This window comes from Zingiber officinale, chromosome 8A, assembly GCF_018446385.1.
Source record: "Zingiber officinale cultivar Zhangliang chromosome 8A, Zo_v1.1, whole genome shotgun sequence".
Taxonomy (NCBI): domain Eukaryota; kingdom Viridiplantae; phylum Streptophyta; class Magnoliopsida; order Zingiberales; family Zingiberaceae; genus Zingiber; species Zingiber officinale.
In genome coordinates, this window is record NC_056000.1 from 20,185,705 (window position 1) to 20,205,988 (window position 20,284).

A 20,284-nucleotide genomic window follows, 5' to 3' on the forward strand; every position below is an offset into this window, starting at 1 on the left:
AACCGAGTCGAACTTTTGAATGTTTGAATTTGACTCGTTTATAATCGAGCCGAACTTAAGTTTTATTTAACAAATATATTCATGATTCACAAGTTTATTGAAATTTTTATCGAGCCTAAATAAACTTAATAAATATAAATTATAAAATTAAATATTCATTAAAAACTAAATTATATATTTAGAGAAAATTATAATATTCATATTAAAATTTATAATTTTATTCGAATAAATAAATTTAATATATTTATTTATATATTTCATAAATAAAATATAAAATTTATAAATTCAATATCAAAATTATTTTTTTTATATTATTTTTTATTTAAAAATTGATTCATGAGTTTAATGAAAATATTCACGAGTTAACGAACTGAATATTGTGAAATTTGAACTTATTTATTTATCTTAACGAGTCTCATTAAACAAGCTCAAACAAATTTTTATCAAATCGAGTTTCGAATAATTTACAACAGACTTGATTTCCTGTGTCCAGAGACAGAAGGCGAGAAGACAATTAATGGAAGCACATGCATCGCCTTGTCCTGTTGCTCGCTCGATATACCCCCATGTCTTCTTCTTATCTTGATTGGTCTGATCCTTTTTTAGTCTTCCCACGTACATTAAAAGAGGTTTTAAGATCTGAGTTGGCTTGGCTTCAAGGACATTCTTTGGTTGCTGTTGCCAAGTCTTCGATGACGTTGGACCACCAGCGTTTCATCTTTTCTTGGTACGTCTCTGCTCGATGATGAGCTCAGTCAAGGTGACAGAAGTGGCAGCACTTGAAGTTTTGATCCAAACTTTAAGCTGCAGCCACTGCAGACGCCATCAATGACTTAGAACATACCAGTGCAGACAACGCCAACGCTTCACATTTAAGCAGTCACATGGTGGGACGCAGCATCTCAGAAAAATGAGTGAGAAAAGATTGACGAATTCATGGAAGATATCAATCAAACAAAAGAAGGAAGTAGGGAAAAAAATGATGTCAGATAACCTTTCAAAAGTGTTTTTGGGCATGATCAAAACATATGGCTGTGTTGATCTTCTACAAAGCTATGCCTATCGATGACCGCCACTGATATATACATCATTCAAGTTTCTACTGTTTCACTAATTGTCGTTGGCACCATCAAATGCAACGGTGATCGTCGTCGGCAGCCAGTTCCCGGTGCTGTTTTTAGGTCTCTGTGCCGGTCGGTCTCCTTTTATAGTGGATAGCCGGACGACTACGACCCCGGCATCCGTTTTCGAGTAATTTCTCAGTTGCTTAAAGCTAGGCACCAACACCCTCTCAGCCCAGTCCTCAAAATCTGCTCCCTCAAGCCATAAGCCGGCAATGATCCGATCGAGAGCGTCGTCGTCGATTCTTAGCGCACTCCCGTTGCCCATTATGGCAGCAAACTTCACTGAAGTGGACTGCAGTACATTTCTTCTTAGCAAGCCGAAGTCTACCGGTTTGAATGTTATCGTTTCGTCGACTAAACCGAGCAATTCTGAGATTGACAACCTGCAGCCCTTATCGCATTCCTGCTCAGTGGTGAGGTCACTGGAATTCCGGGATCCCTCCCCGCCCTCAGCATCTATTCCCATGGGTAAATTCAAATTCAGTGAAAGGTTGCCGCTGACCAAAGATTCCTTTCGATGCTTAACGCATTGATCATCCTCGCGAAGCCAATCGGGACGACGCTTCGCAAGCTTGTCCCCGATCGAGAGCTCCAATCCCACCCCATAGTAAGCTGAATCCAATACCTTCTCCTCATGCTGAAGGAGGGAATCATATGAGCTCTTGAGATCTTCTGAAACCCAATCTGTGGTCAGGACAAAGATGACGCTGCCTAAGCTAACTTCCCGGCCATGTGAATCGAGTAACCTGCCCCTCTCTATCCCCTGCCTAATTTTACCTTGAAATACCATGTCGGCTCGATCGATGTCCTCTAACATAATCACTGAAAACGGGCTCCGGCAAACTGCTTCTACGATTCGGTCCATAGGTGTTCTTCCCCGGTAGTGATAAGTAGACTCTTCGTAATCACCTTCCGTGCAAGAAGAATGACCAAATGCAATGAATGTCGGTCCAGTCCCAAATATCAGTTCTGATAGAGCGCTTGCCATCTTCCGCTTTCCGACTTTGTCGTGCCCAATAAGAAGAAGCCAAATATCACCTTTAGCCCCAGCTTTCCGGCGTCTTCCATTGCCGGATTTGCATTGCAATACAGCAGTAGCCACAGCCAATGCTGCTTCATGCTGGCAACTTACTTTATCTGCAAGCCCCTTGAATAACCTCTTGAATGTATCGATATCGGAAATGCTAGAAACTTTAGGTCTCTGCTCATCAAAGAAAGTATCTTGAATACACTCGTGGAAATCAGTGTTGGCCATGGATGAATTGGAGAGCTTGGAGTTGCCAAGGACAAGATCAGTCCTCACCGGAGCAGTGCAGGGAGGGGAAGTAGGCTGTGCAGTCGTGCTCTGAGATAGTGTTAACTGGAGCTTATTCATACTCTGAGCAGGAGGATGTAGGCTGGAACAAGTCGCACTCCATCTCTTCAATAGCTCCTCGGTGCTCTCTTTCAGTTGTTGTTGCTCTTCCTCAGGCTACACAGAGTGCAACACCCACATTGTTAATCTTAAAGAAGTAAGATGATCTTACGCGACAATGCATGAGCAATACGATATCAGTTAAACCTGACCACACCTCGAGAAGGGAAGATGATGGCTTAGTGGAGTTGCTTCCATTGTCAAGCATTGCAAGCTGCAACCACTGAGGCATTGCCTCGGCTTTAGTTGAGGGCTTGTTGAACTCCTTACAGCCAAGAGTAGCTAATTCATGTTGATAGCTTGCTGAACATAGAGGACAGAGGGCTGTGCTTTGCGAAGGGTTTGCGATCTCGGATGGTTCTTTCGGGGCGACACTACTGCCAGTGCAGTTCATAGGTGCTAATCTCTTCAGACTGTTGCTAAGGATTCCGGTGCCTCCAATCCTATACGTTGAAAGGAAAGAAACATAATCTTCAAAAACAAGATCTATCACTTCTGAAAGGCGAAAAAAGCAAAAATTTCTTTTTCATTGATTCTTAAAAATTTGAACAAGTGAACTCGTCAAGGGGAAACACTTTTGAATTCCAGTACTGCTCTGTTTTTCTTTTCCTTCGTTAAAAGTGAAGCATTAAAAGAAGTTCCTCCATGTAAGGTTGTGTTCAAGTTTATTTGACAAGACCAAGATTAAAATGAATTAAGCCTTTGTAATGATTATTTAAGGTTGATTTGATTTGATTTATTTTTTACAAGCTTGAACTTGATTAAAGTTTTACTTAACTTGGTTATGTTATCGAACTCTCAATTTAAGTAATTTAAATATAACTTGAACTTGGTTCGAGGTTTAAATGATATTGAGCTCTCAATTTAAATTTGTTTGATTGTTTAAAATTTTTAATTATTTTGATTATTTATTGATTTTAATAATTAAAATTTATTTATTTATTTTATTGTTTATTACAGCCCTACCTCCGTGAAACAAGATGAAACTTTCTGGTTAAATTTCTTTCCTAGAAGAATAGTCCTCCTTCATCAATGAATTTCCAGATATAGCAAACATGAAAATTAATGGATACCCCATGCACGCGCGCAGAAATTGAGCAGAGGGGGAAAAAATCTCACCTTGGGAACGTATTGGTGATGGAAGAACTTGGCGCTATCGGCACCGCCTGGAGATCCCAATCGTTCTCCATGGTTGGGTGGTGGATTTGGCACCGGAGGTAGGTTTCACACGACGCAGTCCCGATCAACCACACTTGATCGCCTTTCTGGAACGTTTTGAAGAGCTTTCCGATCTCCTCGGTCAATGACTGGCTGGCATCGGAGAAGCCATGGCTCTCCCCTAGCCATTTGAGGTCTCCCAGATGGATGATCACTCCACTTTGGCCGCCGATCATGGAATCGATCGAGCTGCTGAGCTCTCTAATGATTTGAGAAAGATTGCGTGGGGAGGCCGTGGCGATTTCCTTTGGAAAGGGAAGGACTTGGGCGTTGAGCAGGTGCGGCGGCGCGTCTCCGGAGCGAATCCTCTGCAACACTTCTCTCATCACGACGTCGGCGTTGGAGTCTCCAACTAGGATTGGATTTCGATTCTTGAGTCGGGAGAGGACATCCAGTACCCGCGTTACTTCCTCCGTGCGGACCTGTTCGCCGTTGCTGTGGTGCTGGTACAGGCGAGGGTTTATGTAGAGGCTGTGGCAGGGGGGAGCTCGGTTGGTTAGACTTAGTCCGCTTATGATACGAGAGGCGGCGGGAGAAGTGCCAGTGGCAAAGGAAGCGATGGATCGGGCGGAAGCAGTGGTCGTGGTAGAGGCGGATGATGGGAGAGATTGCTCGATAGCGATCTTGACGGCGACAGAGGAGAAGCTGGCCTCTCGCATGACGCGACTGACAGAGGGGTCGTCGAGTATCGATATGAGGAGCTGCTCCAGCTCGACCTTGACAGCAAGGAGCGGCTGCTGCTGTTGTTCGGGACACCCGCGGCGCTGGTTTGCCTGCGCGCGCTTGAGCGCCGCCATGAGCGCGTTGGAGATGGGCGGCTCGACGCCGGCTCCCCCGCCTGGAAGGCGGTCCAGGGCGACGGAGAAACAGAGTTCGAGGGCCCGGCACTGCAGCGGGTGGGAAGACTGCGGGTGGGAGCGGACGCACGCCTGGCGGAGCAGCCCGGAGGGCGTGGCCAGGAGAGTGGCGGCGACGTGGAGGGGCGTCGTCTGCCCGTGGCTCCGCCTAGCCGCCTCCGAGATGGATCGCGTCAGAACGCTCGCGGCCTCCGGCGTCAGCGTCTGCTGGATCGTACTCAATCCCGTCCTCATCTTGCTTTGCTCCTCTTTTCTAACCGATCAAGCATCACAAACTCTTCTTCTCCCCGCAAAAATCTCACTTTTATCAGCCCAAAAGCACCACTTTTCCTCTTCTCGTGGCCGGATTGATCTTTATTGATAAAAAAGAAATCCACCTGGTGAAGAACTTTCATCAGAAAAAAGAATTCCTCTCACCAAAACAAGCCACCACTGTACCACAGCAACTGATACAAAAGCAATTAAAAAAAAACCAACAAACACCACCTCGCAAGAACAGAGGAACGGAGAGAGATTAAAGAAAGCAAGGAAAAGGCAAGGTCCAATTTTAATCTTTCCTCCCCAGAGGAGGTGGAGCAACGATGGAGGATGGAGGAGCGAGGAGGAGGCGAACAGAATCTTCTGCTCTGTGAAGGTATCAAGGGAGAGAAAAGATAGGCTTTTGAGGCGGAGATTAGAGTTGGCTTCTCCCAGGACAAAACAAAAACAACTGCCTTTTTCTCCTCAGACTTCAGCCCGTCTGCTTGATAAAGTAGCGCCCATGTCTCTCTCTCTTCCTTTTCCTCCTGATGAATTGCTTCCTTTCAATTCAATCTGGTTTTGTTCGTTTCGTCTTGAGTTCTTGTCTTCTTTTGAGTTGGTTTATTTATTCGCATGATTGGATATTTGGATGGTATGGTTTCTTTCTCCCCCCATTCCTCTTTTTCTCGCCATCTTCTCCCACGACTTCTGAAATTTATCATCGATCGCCATCGCTCAGCGAACTGGATCGATCTCGGCAATTGTTACTCGTTTCCACCTAATTTTGTCCCGTGAATAATCAATCGAGCAGTTGAGTTGCAGCATTCAAGCGACTGTTGCCGAATAATAATTTTCTCCCCTTCTTTTGAGGGCCGGCAGAGCAAGCGCAAGGAAATCATCACCGCCATTATTATTCCTCCCCTCGCAGTTCCTACAACACGCCATGCAATGACACGCCCGCACGCGCTGCTATCTTTCTCTTTCTCTTTGTCTTTCTCTTTCACCGCTCTCTCCGCCGTAGCTTTTACGTGTTCATCAAGTGAGTGGTTTGGCAGATAAAGCTCGCAGTGGAGTTACGTGCAACGCCAAAAAGCGCTTTCGAATTCTTTATTAGCAGCTAGGTAATATATATATAAAAGAAATAAATAATTAATTAATTAAAAAATAAAATAATTTAAAAAAAAAAGAGAGAAAGAGAACAAAATTTAAAGAGTAAATATTATTGATCAAAATCTGATCAGTTAGAAATTTTTATCTATTAATTATAATGTATGTATGTACATGTATATAATTAATATGTACATATGATATTATTAAAATATATATATATATATATATATATTTTAGAGGGTTAAATTTTAACTATTTAACATTACCCAAATTTAAAACAGGCGAAATTCATCGCTTTGAATTCTCTGTAAAAAAAGCGTAATAAATGAAACTTTTTGACGTGCACTTTTCGTACGCATAAATGCAGTGCTCCATCTACCAAAATAAGTGAGCTATAAATAAAATAAAATATTCGGGGAGAATAATTCGCTGCAAATCAAATAAATTAATATTAAAAAAACTTGAGTCGGTCACGGTGTCTGATGTCGCATTCAATTTCCAACTTTACGCCCACCAATTTCAATTCCCAAAATATATTTAATTAATTAGCCAAATCCGCACCGCGTGTATTATGAATTTATACGTATAAACCTTAAATGAAGGCGTTCATTTTCTTGAATTAAATGAACATGTACAGTTGTACTAAATAATAAAACCTGCTAAAATAAGATGAATGTACTCGTATTTTAATGTGAAAATAGTATATAAAGATACGATAAATCTGACTGTTAAAATCGGGTTAGAATCTGAATTTAGGTAGTTTAAAAATTAATTAAATATTATTAATAAAAATTAGTTAGGTATTATTTTTAAAATTAAATATGAAAATAAATAAGAAAGGATATATTGACCCATAAAATATGATATTACTTGAATATCTCTAAAAATTAAAAAAAATCATTCTAAGTAACCATATAATGCGATAAATCTTATCTAAACTTTCAGATTTATGAAAGGGCACGATTATTTTTCATTTTACCCTCTGGTTAATTACTAAAGTATTGCATTTAAAAGAATAACATCATTATGTGTTTTCGATTTCAAAAATAACATCCTATTGGATTTCAAATAACAATATCATTATAATATTGATTTTCAAATAACAATACCACAATGTGGCATTTTAAAATTTAACACCACTTTAATACTGTATAAATTCTAAAATTAGCATACTGTGATGTGATTTTAATTAAAAAATCAATACCATTGATCAGTACTATAGTGATGTTGATTTTTTAAATATAGCAGTAATATTATTCTTTAAAATTTAACATTACAGTTGTATTATTCTTTAAATGGAGCACCATAGCAGTTGGTGGGAGGAATGAAATAGAAAATAAATATATTCTAGAAATTTAAAAGGTAGGTATATTTTTTATAATTTCATAATTTCAAATACGTCCTTATTAATTATGGAAGATAATGACAAAAATCAAAATTCACTTTCCCTCTCAAAAAGAAGTGCTTCCACTTTGGCTCTTCCTTTTTCTTCCCTTTTCAAATAAGAAAGCAAAGCGCCATGAAAGTGGATCTTCTTTTGGAGATTTCAATATGCACACGCAGCTTTTGGACGTAAAAAGAAAACTAACATGATGGACCATACAGCTTCCTTTTTTCCTCTTTGCAATTCCACAGAGGACACGACATGAACATGTCCCTACTTGCAAGCTAAACAATTATATTACAAGTGATGGATTGCTAGCTAGCTACCTCCGGTATATCCATAAAGCTATCTTGGTCGATGGGAAGAGCCCTTAGTAAGTTGATGAAAATGCATGCCACGAGATCAAAAGGTGCATAATCATCATCTTTGAGCATTGAGTGTGCCCTAATGCATGCATGCAACATTGCTACTTTTTGGGAGTTAACTTAAAGCAAGCAATTGCAGGCCACCTTTCAGCGGTTGCTGTCAGGTTTTTACGGGGGGCTCTAAAAGTATCCAAAAAGTTCTGTTCTGCGCCTTTTTTCTTAAATTTTCAGTAACTGGATTAAAAGCATACTGCAAAAGCAAGCAGGTGCGTCGTCAAAAGGACCTTTTAGTTAATTTTGCTTGTTTCATCGCATTTAATTGTTTTTATTTATTGTCAATCTGATTCGGATGTCAATTAATGATTGTATATAGAGAGATAGGGCTGTAAATGAATGAGTTTGTTGGATTTGGTAAAAGTTATTTTTATTTGGATAGTGCTAAATGGTCAGAATCTGGTCAGCTAGAATATATACATGTATGTATATATAGGGACATTTTAGTAATATCAGATGTGTATATTAATTACATGTATGTATTATAATTGGGGGATACAGATTTCTAGCTGGCCAGATTCTGGCCAACAAGATTTAAATGTGTAATTGATATGAATGGAGTCCACATCAGTAAGCCTCCATGCAATCGGAGAGTGTCAGGGTGACCAGAGTGCGAGGAGTCATCCAGAATTATTAGAGGACCATTGCTAGTGTGGATCAGGTTTCGACGAATACAAACAACCGGGAAGCCTACGATCGATCAGAGAGTGCCACATCAACAAACGATTAGATTAAGATGAAGGTTATAAATAGAACTACAACTCGAAGAACAAAAAGAACACACATTCAAATACATTGTCTTTTAGTTCTGTTATTTCCTTTGTGTGCTCAATCGGTGTAAGAGGTTTCTTCGCCTCTAGGTTATTTTTGATGAGAGGATCTTAGTGGAGCTTTTTATAATCTTGTACTAACAACCTGAGGATTGTAACTAAGTAAATTTGACCCATTCTTATTATGTTTGTGTTATTCTCTAATTAAAGTATGTGTCATTGCTAGATCTTTAGCATTAAAAATAGATTGGTTTTATTTGCAAGTCGCTATTCACCCCTCCTCTCTAGTGATCTGAATCGCTTAGCTTACGTTGCACCAATAATTGTTATCAGAGCTAGACAATTCAGAAGAATTAACCACCGACTAGCAACTAGATTGGGAGGAATGACCAGATCAAACATCCACCCACCTAAGTTCGAAGGTGAGTTCATTATATGAAAAAAGAAAATAGAAGTATTCTTTAAAACTGATTTTGATATTATGCTTTGTATAAAACATGATTTTGAATTGTCCAAGAATAAGGATGGCGAAAAAATGGACGAACAATTATGGACCAAAAAGAAACAAGATGAGTTCATAGCTAATGGTAAGGCTAAGTTTCACTTGCTAAGTATACTGCTAGCGCAAGAACGATATTGAATTGGCACCTACAACTTTGCCAATAATCTTTGGGAAAAATTTTGGAATTTCATGAAGACACCTCGGAGGCAAAACTAGCTAGATGATATCTACTTAGAAATCAACTTAGCAAAGTTTGATTGGTAACAACTGAGAAGGTTGCACAATTACGTGCGAAATTAAAAGAATCCTCACCAGCCTCAGCAACCTCAGAGAAGTAATCATAAACTGAGACATACCCAAATATGCACTCAATGCATTTCCAAGAACTCAAGAATGAGTATCGATAGTAGACTCTTACTACATTAATTTCAAAAAATCTCAAGGTCAGTAGTTTCGAAGAATTCTTTCTAATTATGGAATTACACGAATCTTGATGTGCAGGGATGAAAGAAACAGGAACGATGAACCATAAGATAGCTCTACAAGCAAAGCAAAACAAAACAAATTAGATTTAGAGTCTTCAATGGATGAAGATGAATAAGCATACTTGGTACGAAAAATGGATATATTTTTTAAAATTAACAATTTTGGCAAGAGACAAGCATTGAAACTAATAAAGAAAAGGAAGAGGAGGAAGGTAAAATGTTTTAATTGTGACGAGGAGGGTCACATCAAAGACAAATGCCCCAAGCTAAAAAAAACCAAAAAAAAAAAGGGAAAAGGGAAAGATAAAGCAAAGCCCAAAGACTAAAAGCAACTTAGAGCGAAACATCATCTTCAGAGTGTTAGATTATATATTTATTTATAGCTTTTAGGGCAATTTGGACTTTTTTCTTTTTTTATAGAGTTTAGGGTTTCTTAACTTAACTATATAAGACCTTATACTCTGTATCAATTTTAAGATCCAATAATATGGTTAGTTTTTTCCTTCTCTTAATTTCTACATGATATCAGAGCAGTTCTCCTTCTCTAACCTAATTTTTTCCACCGCCCCCTGTTATTGCTTCCTATTACCGCCGGCGTCTTCTACTGCTGCTATTGATTTCAGCACCGACATCTATTTTCTGGCTTGTTGCTGTTGATTTTGGTGTCGACATTTTTTTTCTATAGATTTCTACGCCGACGTCTTGTCTTACCGATTTCAGCACCGACATTATTTTCTGTCGATTTCGATGCCGATGCTATTTTCTATCTATTTCAGCACCAACGTCATGTGCTTCAATTTCGACGTCGATGCTCTTTTCTATCGATTTCGGTGCCGAAGCCCTATGTTGCCGATTTCGGCACTGACATCATTTTCTACTGATTTTGATATCGACACTCCATGGTACTGATTTCTACATTTGACATCCTTTTCTGCCTCAGATTCTTTGTATGACCATGAGTTGTCCTGACATCAGTTTTTGCGGATCATACAAATATATATCCTTACAGTTTAGTTATTTTGAGAATTATTCGTTCTGTTATCATGTCTGGTCGTGCAGATGTTTCATGGAAATCTGATTCATATATGTTTGAGCAGTTTCAACAGTTCGTTGCTTCACAACCCTCTACCATGTTATGGATTGTCGTCGTCTGATATTTCAGGTATATCTTTATCCTTGTAGATTTTGGACTCTTATGCCTCCCATCATATGTCATCCAATTTGTCATCTTTTGTTTCTTTTCTCTCAGTTCATCTATATCTATTATGACTGCTGATGATACTCCTATGTCCTTAGTAGGTGTTGGTTCAATTGTTACATCTTTATCTCTTACTAATATTTATTATATTTCTAGTCTTACTTTAAATCTTGTTTCTATTAATCAATTATGTGAGTCTGGATACTTAGTCTCTTTTTCTTCATCCAATTGTTATGTTCAGGACCTGCAATCTTAGAGGCTGATTGGGACAGGCCATAAGCAAGGAGGACTCTATGTTTTAGATCAACTCAAATTACCAAAAGTTATAGTTTTGAGTATGGATTTATTGTCTTTTCATATGAGTCGTTCATCTTCTAATTTTTATTTGTGGCACTCTCGCTTATGTCATGTTTCACTGCCTCTTTTGTAATTCTTAATCTCTACAGGAGCATTAGGACCTTTAAAAAGTTCTGATTGTAGTAGTTGTAAACTTGTCAATTTTTCTACTTTACCATTTTCTAAAAGTCTTTCTTTTTCTTCTGCTTTATTTGATCTTATCCATTCTGATGTGTGGGGACCCTCTCCTATTCCTACAAAATGGACATCAAGGTATTATATTTCATTTATTGATGATTGCACTCGTTACTCTTAGGTCTATCTTATGAAACACAAGTCTGATTATCTTACAATTTTCAATAACTTTAGAGCTCTTGTGAAAACTCAACATTCTAGTGTTATAAAGTGTCTTCATTGTGATTTGGGGGGTGAATATACTTCGAATCAATTTTCACATTTACTTACTTCTGATGGTACTATTCATTAAGCCTCGTGTACAGATACTCCTGAACAAAATGACGTGGCTGAACGGAAATATAGACATCTTGTTGAAACAACCCATTTAGTTTTATTGTCTGCCAGTGTTCCTAGTGCCTTTTGGGAGGAAGCAATTCTTACTGCTGCTAATGTCATTAATAAAATTTCAACCTTACACAATTCAGGTTTGCCACCTTTTGAAAAAATTATATGGGTAGGCTCCTGTCAATTCATCTTTGCGTGTTTTTGGTTATACTTACTTTGTCCTTCGTCCACATGCAGAGTATAACAAGTTTGCCTCTCGGCCTGCTCTTTGTGTCTTTCTGGGTTATGGTGTAAGTCAAAAAGGATATCGTTGCTTTGATCCCGTTAGTCAAAAATTGTATGTCTCTCGTCATGTTGTGTTTCTTGAGCATATTTCATTCTTTTCTATTCCTGCAAGTTCCCATAATATGACAAAGTCAGATCTGCTTTACATTGATCCTTTTCAATACTGATATTGCGAAAGCTTCACCCACAAATCCTACTGGTAGTTCAACTGAATCTGGTACTTTGGTTCCCGAGATATCTGCTCCACATATTCCTCCTTCTGCCACTACCTAATTATCTCCTGAGGTTGCGGATGATTTTTCTCTCCACCGTCATCAATCCACTCGTGTTCGTAAGTATACTAAATTACCAAATTTTGCTTACTCTTGTTATTCTCGTTCTTTTGCTTCATTTGTTACATCTATTCATTGTCTTTCTGAGCCTGAATCCTATAGAGAAGCTGTTTGTAACCCACTTTGGCAGAGTGTTATGGCTGAAGAACTAACTACTTTGTATCAGAGTCATATATGAGATTTAGTTCCATTACCACCAGGAAAATATACTATTGGTTCTCGTTGGGTATATAAGATCAAAACTAAATCTGATGAATCTATCGAACGATACAAAGCTCGTCTTGTTGCTAAAGGTTATTCTCAGGAGTATGACATGGATTATGAAGAAACATTTGCTTCTGTTGCAAAAATGATAACTGTTCGTACTCTGATTGCTGTTGCTTCTATTTGTCGATGGAGAATATCTCAGATGGATGTCAAGAATGCATTTCTAAATGGTGATCTTCATGAAGAAGTTTGTATGACACCTCCTCCTGGTATTTCACACAAACTCGGTGAAGTTTGCAGGCTTCGTAAAGCACTTTATGGTCTCAAACAAGCACCTTGTGCTTGGTTTGAAAAGTTCTCTACAATGATTATTTTGTTTGGTTTTCATCCTAGTAATTATGATTCAGCAGTGTTTGTCAGATGTACGAGTACAAGTCGTATTCTTTTATCATTATATGTTGATGACATGATTATTACTGGTGATGATTCTAATGGAATTACTTCCTTGAAGTTTGAGTTAGCTCATTATTTTGCTATGAAAGACTTAGGCATACTACGCTACTTTCTGGGCATTGAGGTTGCTTATTCCCTAAAATGTTATCTTTTATCTCATCCAAATTATATATCTAATCTGTTTGAGTGTGCTCATCTTATTAATAACAGAGTTGTTGATACTCCTATTGAGACTAATGATTGATATTCTCCATTTGATGGCTCACCTTTTCAGGATCTTAGTTTGTATAGAAATATTGTTGGAAGCTTGGTTTATCTCACCGTGACTTGTCCAAATATTGCGTATGTTGTTCATGTGGTTAGTCAATTTGTCGTTGCATGGCTGTTGTTCTTCATATTCTCAGGTATCTTTGGGACACTCAATTTCAAAGCCTTTTATTTCCTTCTACTTCATCTCTTGAGCTGTGTGCATACTCTGATGCGGATTAGGCTGGTGATCCTACGGATCGCAAATCTACCACTGGCTTCTGCATTTTTTTTGGTGATTCCCTCATTTCTTAGAAGAGTAAAAAGTAAGATGTTATTTCTAGATCTTTCACAGAAGCTGAGTATCGTGCCATGACCTCAACTACTTGTGAGATAGTTTGATTGCGTTGGTTGCTTGCGGATATGGGTGTCTCTCTTCATCAACCTACTTCGTTATATTGTGATAATCAGAGTGCTATTCAAATTACACGTAATTCAATTTTTCATGAGTGAACGAAACATATTGAAATTGATTGTCACATTACTCATCGTCATCTTTAGACTGACACCATTACATTACCTTTTGTTCCTTCAAATTAAGCTACAGATTGCTGATATATTTACCAAGACACATTTCGTTTCACGTTTTCCTTTTTTATCTGACAAACTTTCAATGCTTCTAGTATAACATCATGAGTTTGAAGGGGGGGATGTTAGATTATATATTTATTTGTTTATAGCTTTTTGGGCAATTTGGACTTTTTTCATAGAGTTTAGGGTTTCTTAACTTAACTATATAAGATCTTATACTCTGTATTAATTTTAAGATCCAATAATATGGTTAGTTTTTTCCTTCTCTTAATTTTTACACAGAGGATTTAAAGATTGAGTATATAACTGGTCATTAATGGTAACTCATCAAGAAGAATAAGTAGAAAGTTCAAGTGAAGAAAGCAACAGTATAGAGGGAGTCTCAACTTACAAATTTGACATAGTGAGATATGTAATCTTCTCTCGGATCAATTATACAACACTATTAAAATATTTTCCAATTCATTATTCAAATTAAGGACTAAGCATATAAAGTTGAAAAAGATAAAAATTGAATTAGAAAATTCCTGTTCAATCGAAGAAGTTGAAAATATTAAGGATGAAAATACAAAATTAAGGGAACTGGTAGAAATGTATAAAATTACATTATAAAAATTTCCCATTGGTTTAAATAATCTGAATATAATGTTAAAGAACCAAAAAATAAAATTTAGCTAACAAGATTACAATATGGAGGACCAAAATATAATTTTAGATACCAAGGAGTTAAATTAGAAAAATATCAAAATATTTTATTTCATAAAAATATTTGATAAAATCTAGTAGATATGAATTTATTTTGGGTGCATAAATCCGTTTTGATGACATAGAATTTTTTTTTAAGAATAGTCGACCATAAAAATAAATATTTTTTTTTATAAATGGTTGACTTGTTGTATATTCATGAAATAAAATTTTATTACCTTCCCCCAAAAAAAATGAAATAAAATTTTATTTTCTAAATATTCGGTTCAAAATTTTATACAAAATATTTATTTTGTGAAAAATAGTATGTTTTCTATCAATTGGTTAAATTTCATGATATTTTTGACACATAGAAATTTTTCTACAATTATTTTTTAAAAATTATGAATATGGAAATTAGAAAATTAATGAAATTTTTTTTGATGAAATTAATTTTCTATGATAAATATTGTTCTTTTACTCATGATAAATATTTTTGTTTTTTTTGGAATTTCACTATATTTTTTTTATAAATTTCCAATCAAGAGATTTATGTTGTTTAAAATCCCTTTTTTTTTTTGTCAAAAGGGGAGAAATGAAAAATTAGACATAAATGCAGGGAACTTAAATTATTTTACTTATTTTCATTATGTTTATTTTTTTAATTTATTATTCTAATTTAAACTTAGTTTAATGAATATTAAAAATGGAGAGAATGTTAGAACCCTTAGAAAGTGTTTGGTTGTAGGTTATCATTGACAACCTGGGTAGGTTATCAATAAATACCTTATTTGATTTAGGTAATGAATAATTTCCGATAATGAGTGATTCCCGCCATGTCAGTAATTTGGGAATACAACTTGGAATCAAAAAACCTTGAAAGCTTAAGGGTTTTCACAATTCCACGGTTATCATTTTTTTTTTTTTCAAAATGACCCTCCAGACACCTAACATCTACCCCGCAGTTGCCTCCTCCCCCTACCTCCCGCCCACTCTCCCTTTGCCTCCACCGTCGAATGAGCCCCTCTACCTCCGCTGTCAGATGAGCAGATGCGTGAGGAGATCTGAAGCGACAAGAGGAATATGCCTCCTGAAGATCTTGATCTTCTGCTCAGCCACTGTAGCTGATTTCTTTCTTATTATAAACCTCAAGAACCAGCCTTGCCTTGACGAGGAAGAATAATCCCCAAAAGAGAAGCTGACCCTTTCCAACGACGTGACCTTTTCTTTGGAAGAAAGATCACATTTTTAGTTCCCCAAAATTCCTTTTTGACAATGATTTTGGGCGAAACTGTAGGTCTGTCAGACAATCTACTCCAGCTTCTAGAAGTGTGCTGACATGGCGAGTGGGAGGTACCCATGGAGGATAATGGCGGCTTCTAGAAGTGTGCCACCAAAGAGAAGAAAGCTTGATCGTCATCTACGTGGGGTGAGGTTGTTGCTTTTTCCCCTCTTTGTTAGGAAATGAAAAGATCAGTATAGAGTGGTTTTCCATACGACGATTATCCAAAATACAAAAAATTACAGCTTAGGCACATTCCTCTTGTTACAGGAATAAATGAAGATGGAAGAAGAGGAGGTCCCAGAAGGCAAAGGGTATTAGGGAATAATTATTATTAGGAAATAAATATTAGAAAATAATTATTATTAGAAAACAAATATTAGGTTACATAGAGCATCTAATTAGGGCTATAAATGAACCAAGTGTTTATGAACAAGCTTGGTGTTTGACTTGATAAGAGCTTGTTTATGTTCGTTTAATATACATAAGATTAATTAAACAAACAAGCTTGAATAACTTGTTAAACTAAACAAGCAAGCTTGAACACATATGTGTTCAACTTGTTAACATTTGTGAACAACGTTCATGAATAATGTTCGTGAATAACGTTCATGAACAATGTTCACCAACCATATTCATTAATAAAACTCTTTTCAATATGCTAAATAAATAATAAAATAATAAAATACATAAATTTAATTTATCAAGTTTAATAACCAATCAAATAACTAAAAGTTTCAAACAATTAAACAAGCTTGAATTAAGAGCTCGATAACATCTAAACAAACCAAACTCGAACCAAGCTTAAGTCAAGCTTGAACCAAGCTCAAGCCAAGCTTGAATTGAGAGCTCGATAACATCTAAATGAACTAAACCCAAGCAAAGCTTCAAACAAGCTCAAGCTCATAAAAAATAAACTAAGCCAAGCTTGAATACTCATTTCAAAAGTTTGGTTCATTTTAAGCTCAACTTGGCTCGGCTCGGCTCGGCTCGATTACCTTATTAAACAAACTTGAACACCCCAAAGCTCAACTCGGCTCGGCTTGTTTACAACCCTACATCTATTCCACTCACTTTCTGGCTTATGCCTTTGTCGTGACAGTCTATTTAATTAACCGCATGCCTAAGGTAGGTCTTTCCCATGTGCCCTCTTTTAAAAAATTATTCACGGCCATTCCTGATCTTTCTAAGCTTCGAGTTTTCAGGTGTCTATGTTTTCCATGATTGTGCCCTTACTCCCACCATAAGATTGATCCCAAGTTAACCTCTTGTATCTTTCTTGATTATTTTCTTAGCTAGAGTGCCTTCCTATGCTGTGATGTCGCTCTCAAAAAAGGCTTCGTATCTTGTTATGTTAAGTTTGTGGAGCATATTTTTCTATTTGTCGTCATCTCCTCCATAGGTTCTACAATAATAGACATTGAATATGAGCCCTCTACCGCATCAGTCCTCTCATGGGACCCTCCGACACCAGTGTTGCAATTTGCCACTAGCTGCAGCCACTCACAATTGACTTCTTCACAGCCATCATCATTGCTACCATCACCGTCGCTTACTGTCGGTTCGTCCACGCTGCCTGGTGGTGATTGACCTGTTGGTGTAAGTTGCACTGATAATCAGAAGCTGTTGTTTGTCTAACCTCTTTACCAAGCGTACAGGACATGATGGATCTAGAGGACCAGAACACCAAGCTAAAGTCCAGCTAGGTTGATAGCTGGCACGACGTCCAGATTGATTGAGATCTAGTAGGAGGAAGTCTAGCTAGGTTGATAGTTGGCACAAAGTCCAAATCAATTGAGATCTGACAGGAGGAAGTCTAGATTGGTTGAAATCTGACAGGAAATCTTGGTGGATCAGGGGACCTGAAGTCTGCAATTGATAAGTGGAGGTAAACAACTCAAGGAGAGATCTAGTGAGGACGCATTCTTCGTTGAGGGAACAGTAGATGTCGGTCCAACTTAGGTCCATTTGGGAAACTTAGCTGAGACCTTAACTAGATCTTGGTCTCAAGGAGACGGGATCTAATTAATACTACTATCTTGTTGTACTAACTTTATTTTACAGGATAAATATATTATAACTGCCTGGACTAACTCCTTTTTGTAGGAAAGAGAAGGGTGAAAAAGGATTGTTTGGGCCCTTAGAGTTGTTCCTGCAGGCACCTCGACTAGCTTCACCCGGAAGGGTGCCTGGCCAAGCACCCAGATGGTCTAGGCGCCCGGAGCTGGTTCAGGTGCCTGGACCAAAAAAGTTAATCCAGAAGCTGAGTTAGAGCGCGACAACTAGCTTGCCCACATCAATGGTCTAGACGCCCGGAGGGGGTCCGAGCACCCGGAGGTGAATAAACTTTAGGGATGAAGTTTCGACGAGAGCTCACCATGTCAGCACGGTCCAGGTGCCCGGATAAGGCTATAAAAGCAGCCTTCGACTAGCAGCTTGAAATACAACATTTGTTACAACCTTCTTTCTTGTGCGCTACTCCGAGAAGGCTCTTACGATTTTGTAAAGTTGTTTTGACAACCTACGATCAAGGAATTTCATTCATATTATCTTGTTGTCGGTAATCTTTCTTTTTACAATTTGTGTACTCAAATTTTGTAACTTAATTTTGAACTTATAGTGATTGTCCAACGAAACACTCAGCGAGTGCAGACTTTGGAGTAGGGGTCGTTGAATGCTCCAAACCAAATAAAAAATTACTTGCATTAGCGATTGTTATTTCTTTTTCTCGCTTCTGCTCCTTAGTCTTATTTCCACTACAAACTCGATATTATTTAAAAGAAAAGAATATTTTCAAAATCACATAATTCACCCCTCCATCTCACGTGTTCACGATCCAACAAGAGACCATCTAGCCCACCACCTCTCTATCCCCCTCTCGCTTCTCTAAACCAACATCTCATGCAAACTTGCTCCAAAAATGTCATCTACAAATCCAATCCAAAGTATATTTTTCATACTAGCCTTCCACAACCCTGTGAACCCTCCTTTGTCCTGCAAGTGCTCAAAGATCCAAATTGGGTATAGGCCATGCACGAAGAGTAAGATGCTCTTCTCCATAATTAGACCTGCACTCTTGTCCTGCTTTCGGTAGACCAAAATCTTATAAGTAACAGGTGGGTGTTTCATATTAAGCGTGATTCTGATGGCTCAATTGATCGGTATAAGGCTTAACTTATTCCCAAGGGTTTTCATCAACGCCCATGGTGTTGGCTTTCATGATACATTTAGTCTTGTTATTAATCCAGTAACAATGCACATTGTTCTTATTCTAGTTGTGATCGGGGGTGATGTATTCACCAACTTGATATTAACAATGTTTTTCTTAATGGTCGTCTTGCAGAAGAGGTTTATATGACGCAACCTTTGGGTATGTAGAGTGTTGAATTTCTAGATCATGTGTGTCATTTGGATAAGGCGCTTTAAGGCTTGAAGCAGACTCCACGTGCTTGGTATTTGGAGCTTCACACCTTCTTCGTCTCTCTTGGCTTTGTCGCATCTCAAGCTGACACCTCCTTATTTGTTTATTTTTGGGATGGTACTATTATCTATTTCCTTGTATATGTTGATGATCTAATCATTACAGAAAGTTGCTTATTCTATTGACTTCATAGTATGTAAACTTCATAAAAAATTTGCGATTAAGGATCTTGAGGCTCTTTCCCTCTTCTACAATGTTGAAGTTCGCCCAACTTCAAATGATCTTCTCTTATCCCAACAAAAGTATGTCATTGATCTTCTCTTCAAACACAACATGCTTGACTCTAAGCTGACCTTCACTCCTATATTGCTATTGTCTCTTGTCTTACTTTGCAGAATGAGCCTTCATCTTTTGATACGACTAAGTTCTAATAGGTTGTTGGGGCATACAACATCTCTATATGACTCTGTAACACCCCTAGTTTTTTTTACACATAATAAAATATAAATTGCGGACGTCACCTATTCTTACTTCCATAAAGGTTTCTTAGTTCAAATTACATAGACGGTTAAAAGATAAACATAACAAAATACAAAATTTAATCTGGATGGTCTTCGGGTTGTATTGCCCTTGTTCCGAGCTGACTCACTGGTCAATGCCTCCTGTCTCATTTGTCTCATTATCTGAAAAAAGTATAATTTGTGAGTCGAGAGACTTAGCATATTCGAAACAGTGTTATGTATTAATTAGCGAATATAATCTAGTGTACTAAGGGAAATCACATACAAGGTAACTTGGGGTCTCTCTACTAGCATACTATGAATGTAAGCATAGGCACCAATATAAGCAAGAGAGAATAAACATGAGCGTGCATATTAACAACCATAATCATGAGCATGAACATAAGCATGAATAGACTTAATCGTGGGCATGAACATAGCATATCATGAACTTAACATTTTTATAACATATTATGGACTTAACGAACTCATAGCATAACATGGATCTGAATTTAGCTTATCTTGAACCTAACTTATTCATAACATATTATAGAAACTAATATTGGGCTCCCTCTAGGGCCTTGTCCCATAAACGGGCTCCCTCTGGGGGTCTTTTCCCGTAAACGGGCTCCCTCTGGGGCCTTTTCCCATAAATGAGCTCCCTCCGGGGCCTTTTCCCTCACAATGTTCCCATCAAACCTCAT

The 20,284-nt window shown here is 37.8% G+C and overlaps 1 protein-coding gene across 2 annotated transcripts; it reads right to left on the minus strand.

Moving 5' to 3' along the window:
* Positions 1-458: 458 nt before the first annotated feature.
* Positions 459-5,865, minus strand: LOC122007848 (protein SMAX1-like). 2 transcript variants are annotated; one of them, XR_006119130.1, is made up of 4 exons: positions 3,658-5,865; positions 2,696-2,981; positions 995-2,595; positions 459-813 (listed from the first exon to the last, which is right to left on the minus strand). XR_006119130.1 is itself a non-coding variant. In XM_042563377.1 (4 exons), exons 2-4 carry the CDS (start codon positions 4,845-4,847, stop codon positions 1,111-1,113), a joined length of 2,961 nt encoding a protein of 986 aa, XP_042419311.1. In that variant the 5' UTR covers positions 4,848-4,990; positions 5,100-5,865; the 3' UTR covers positions 969-1,110. The 2 variants fall into 2 exon arrangements, 1 of the variants encoding a protein (XP_042419311.1); XM_042563377.1 differs by lacking the exon at positions 459-813 and having other exon boundaries at positions 969-2,595; positions 3,658-4,990; positions 5,100-5,865.
* Between the last annotated feature and the right edge of the window lie 14,419 nt (positions 5,866-20,284).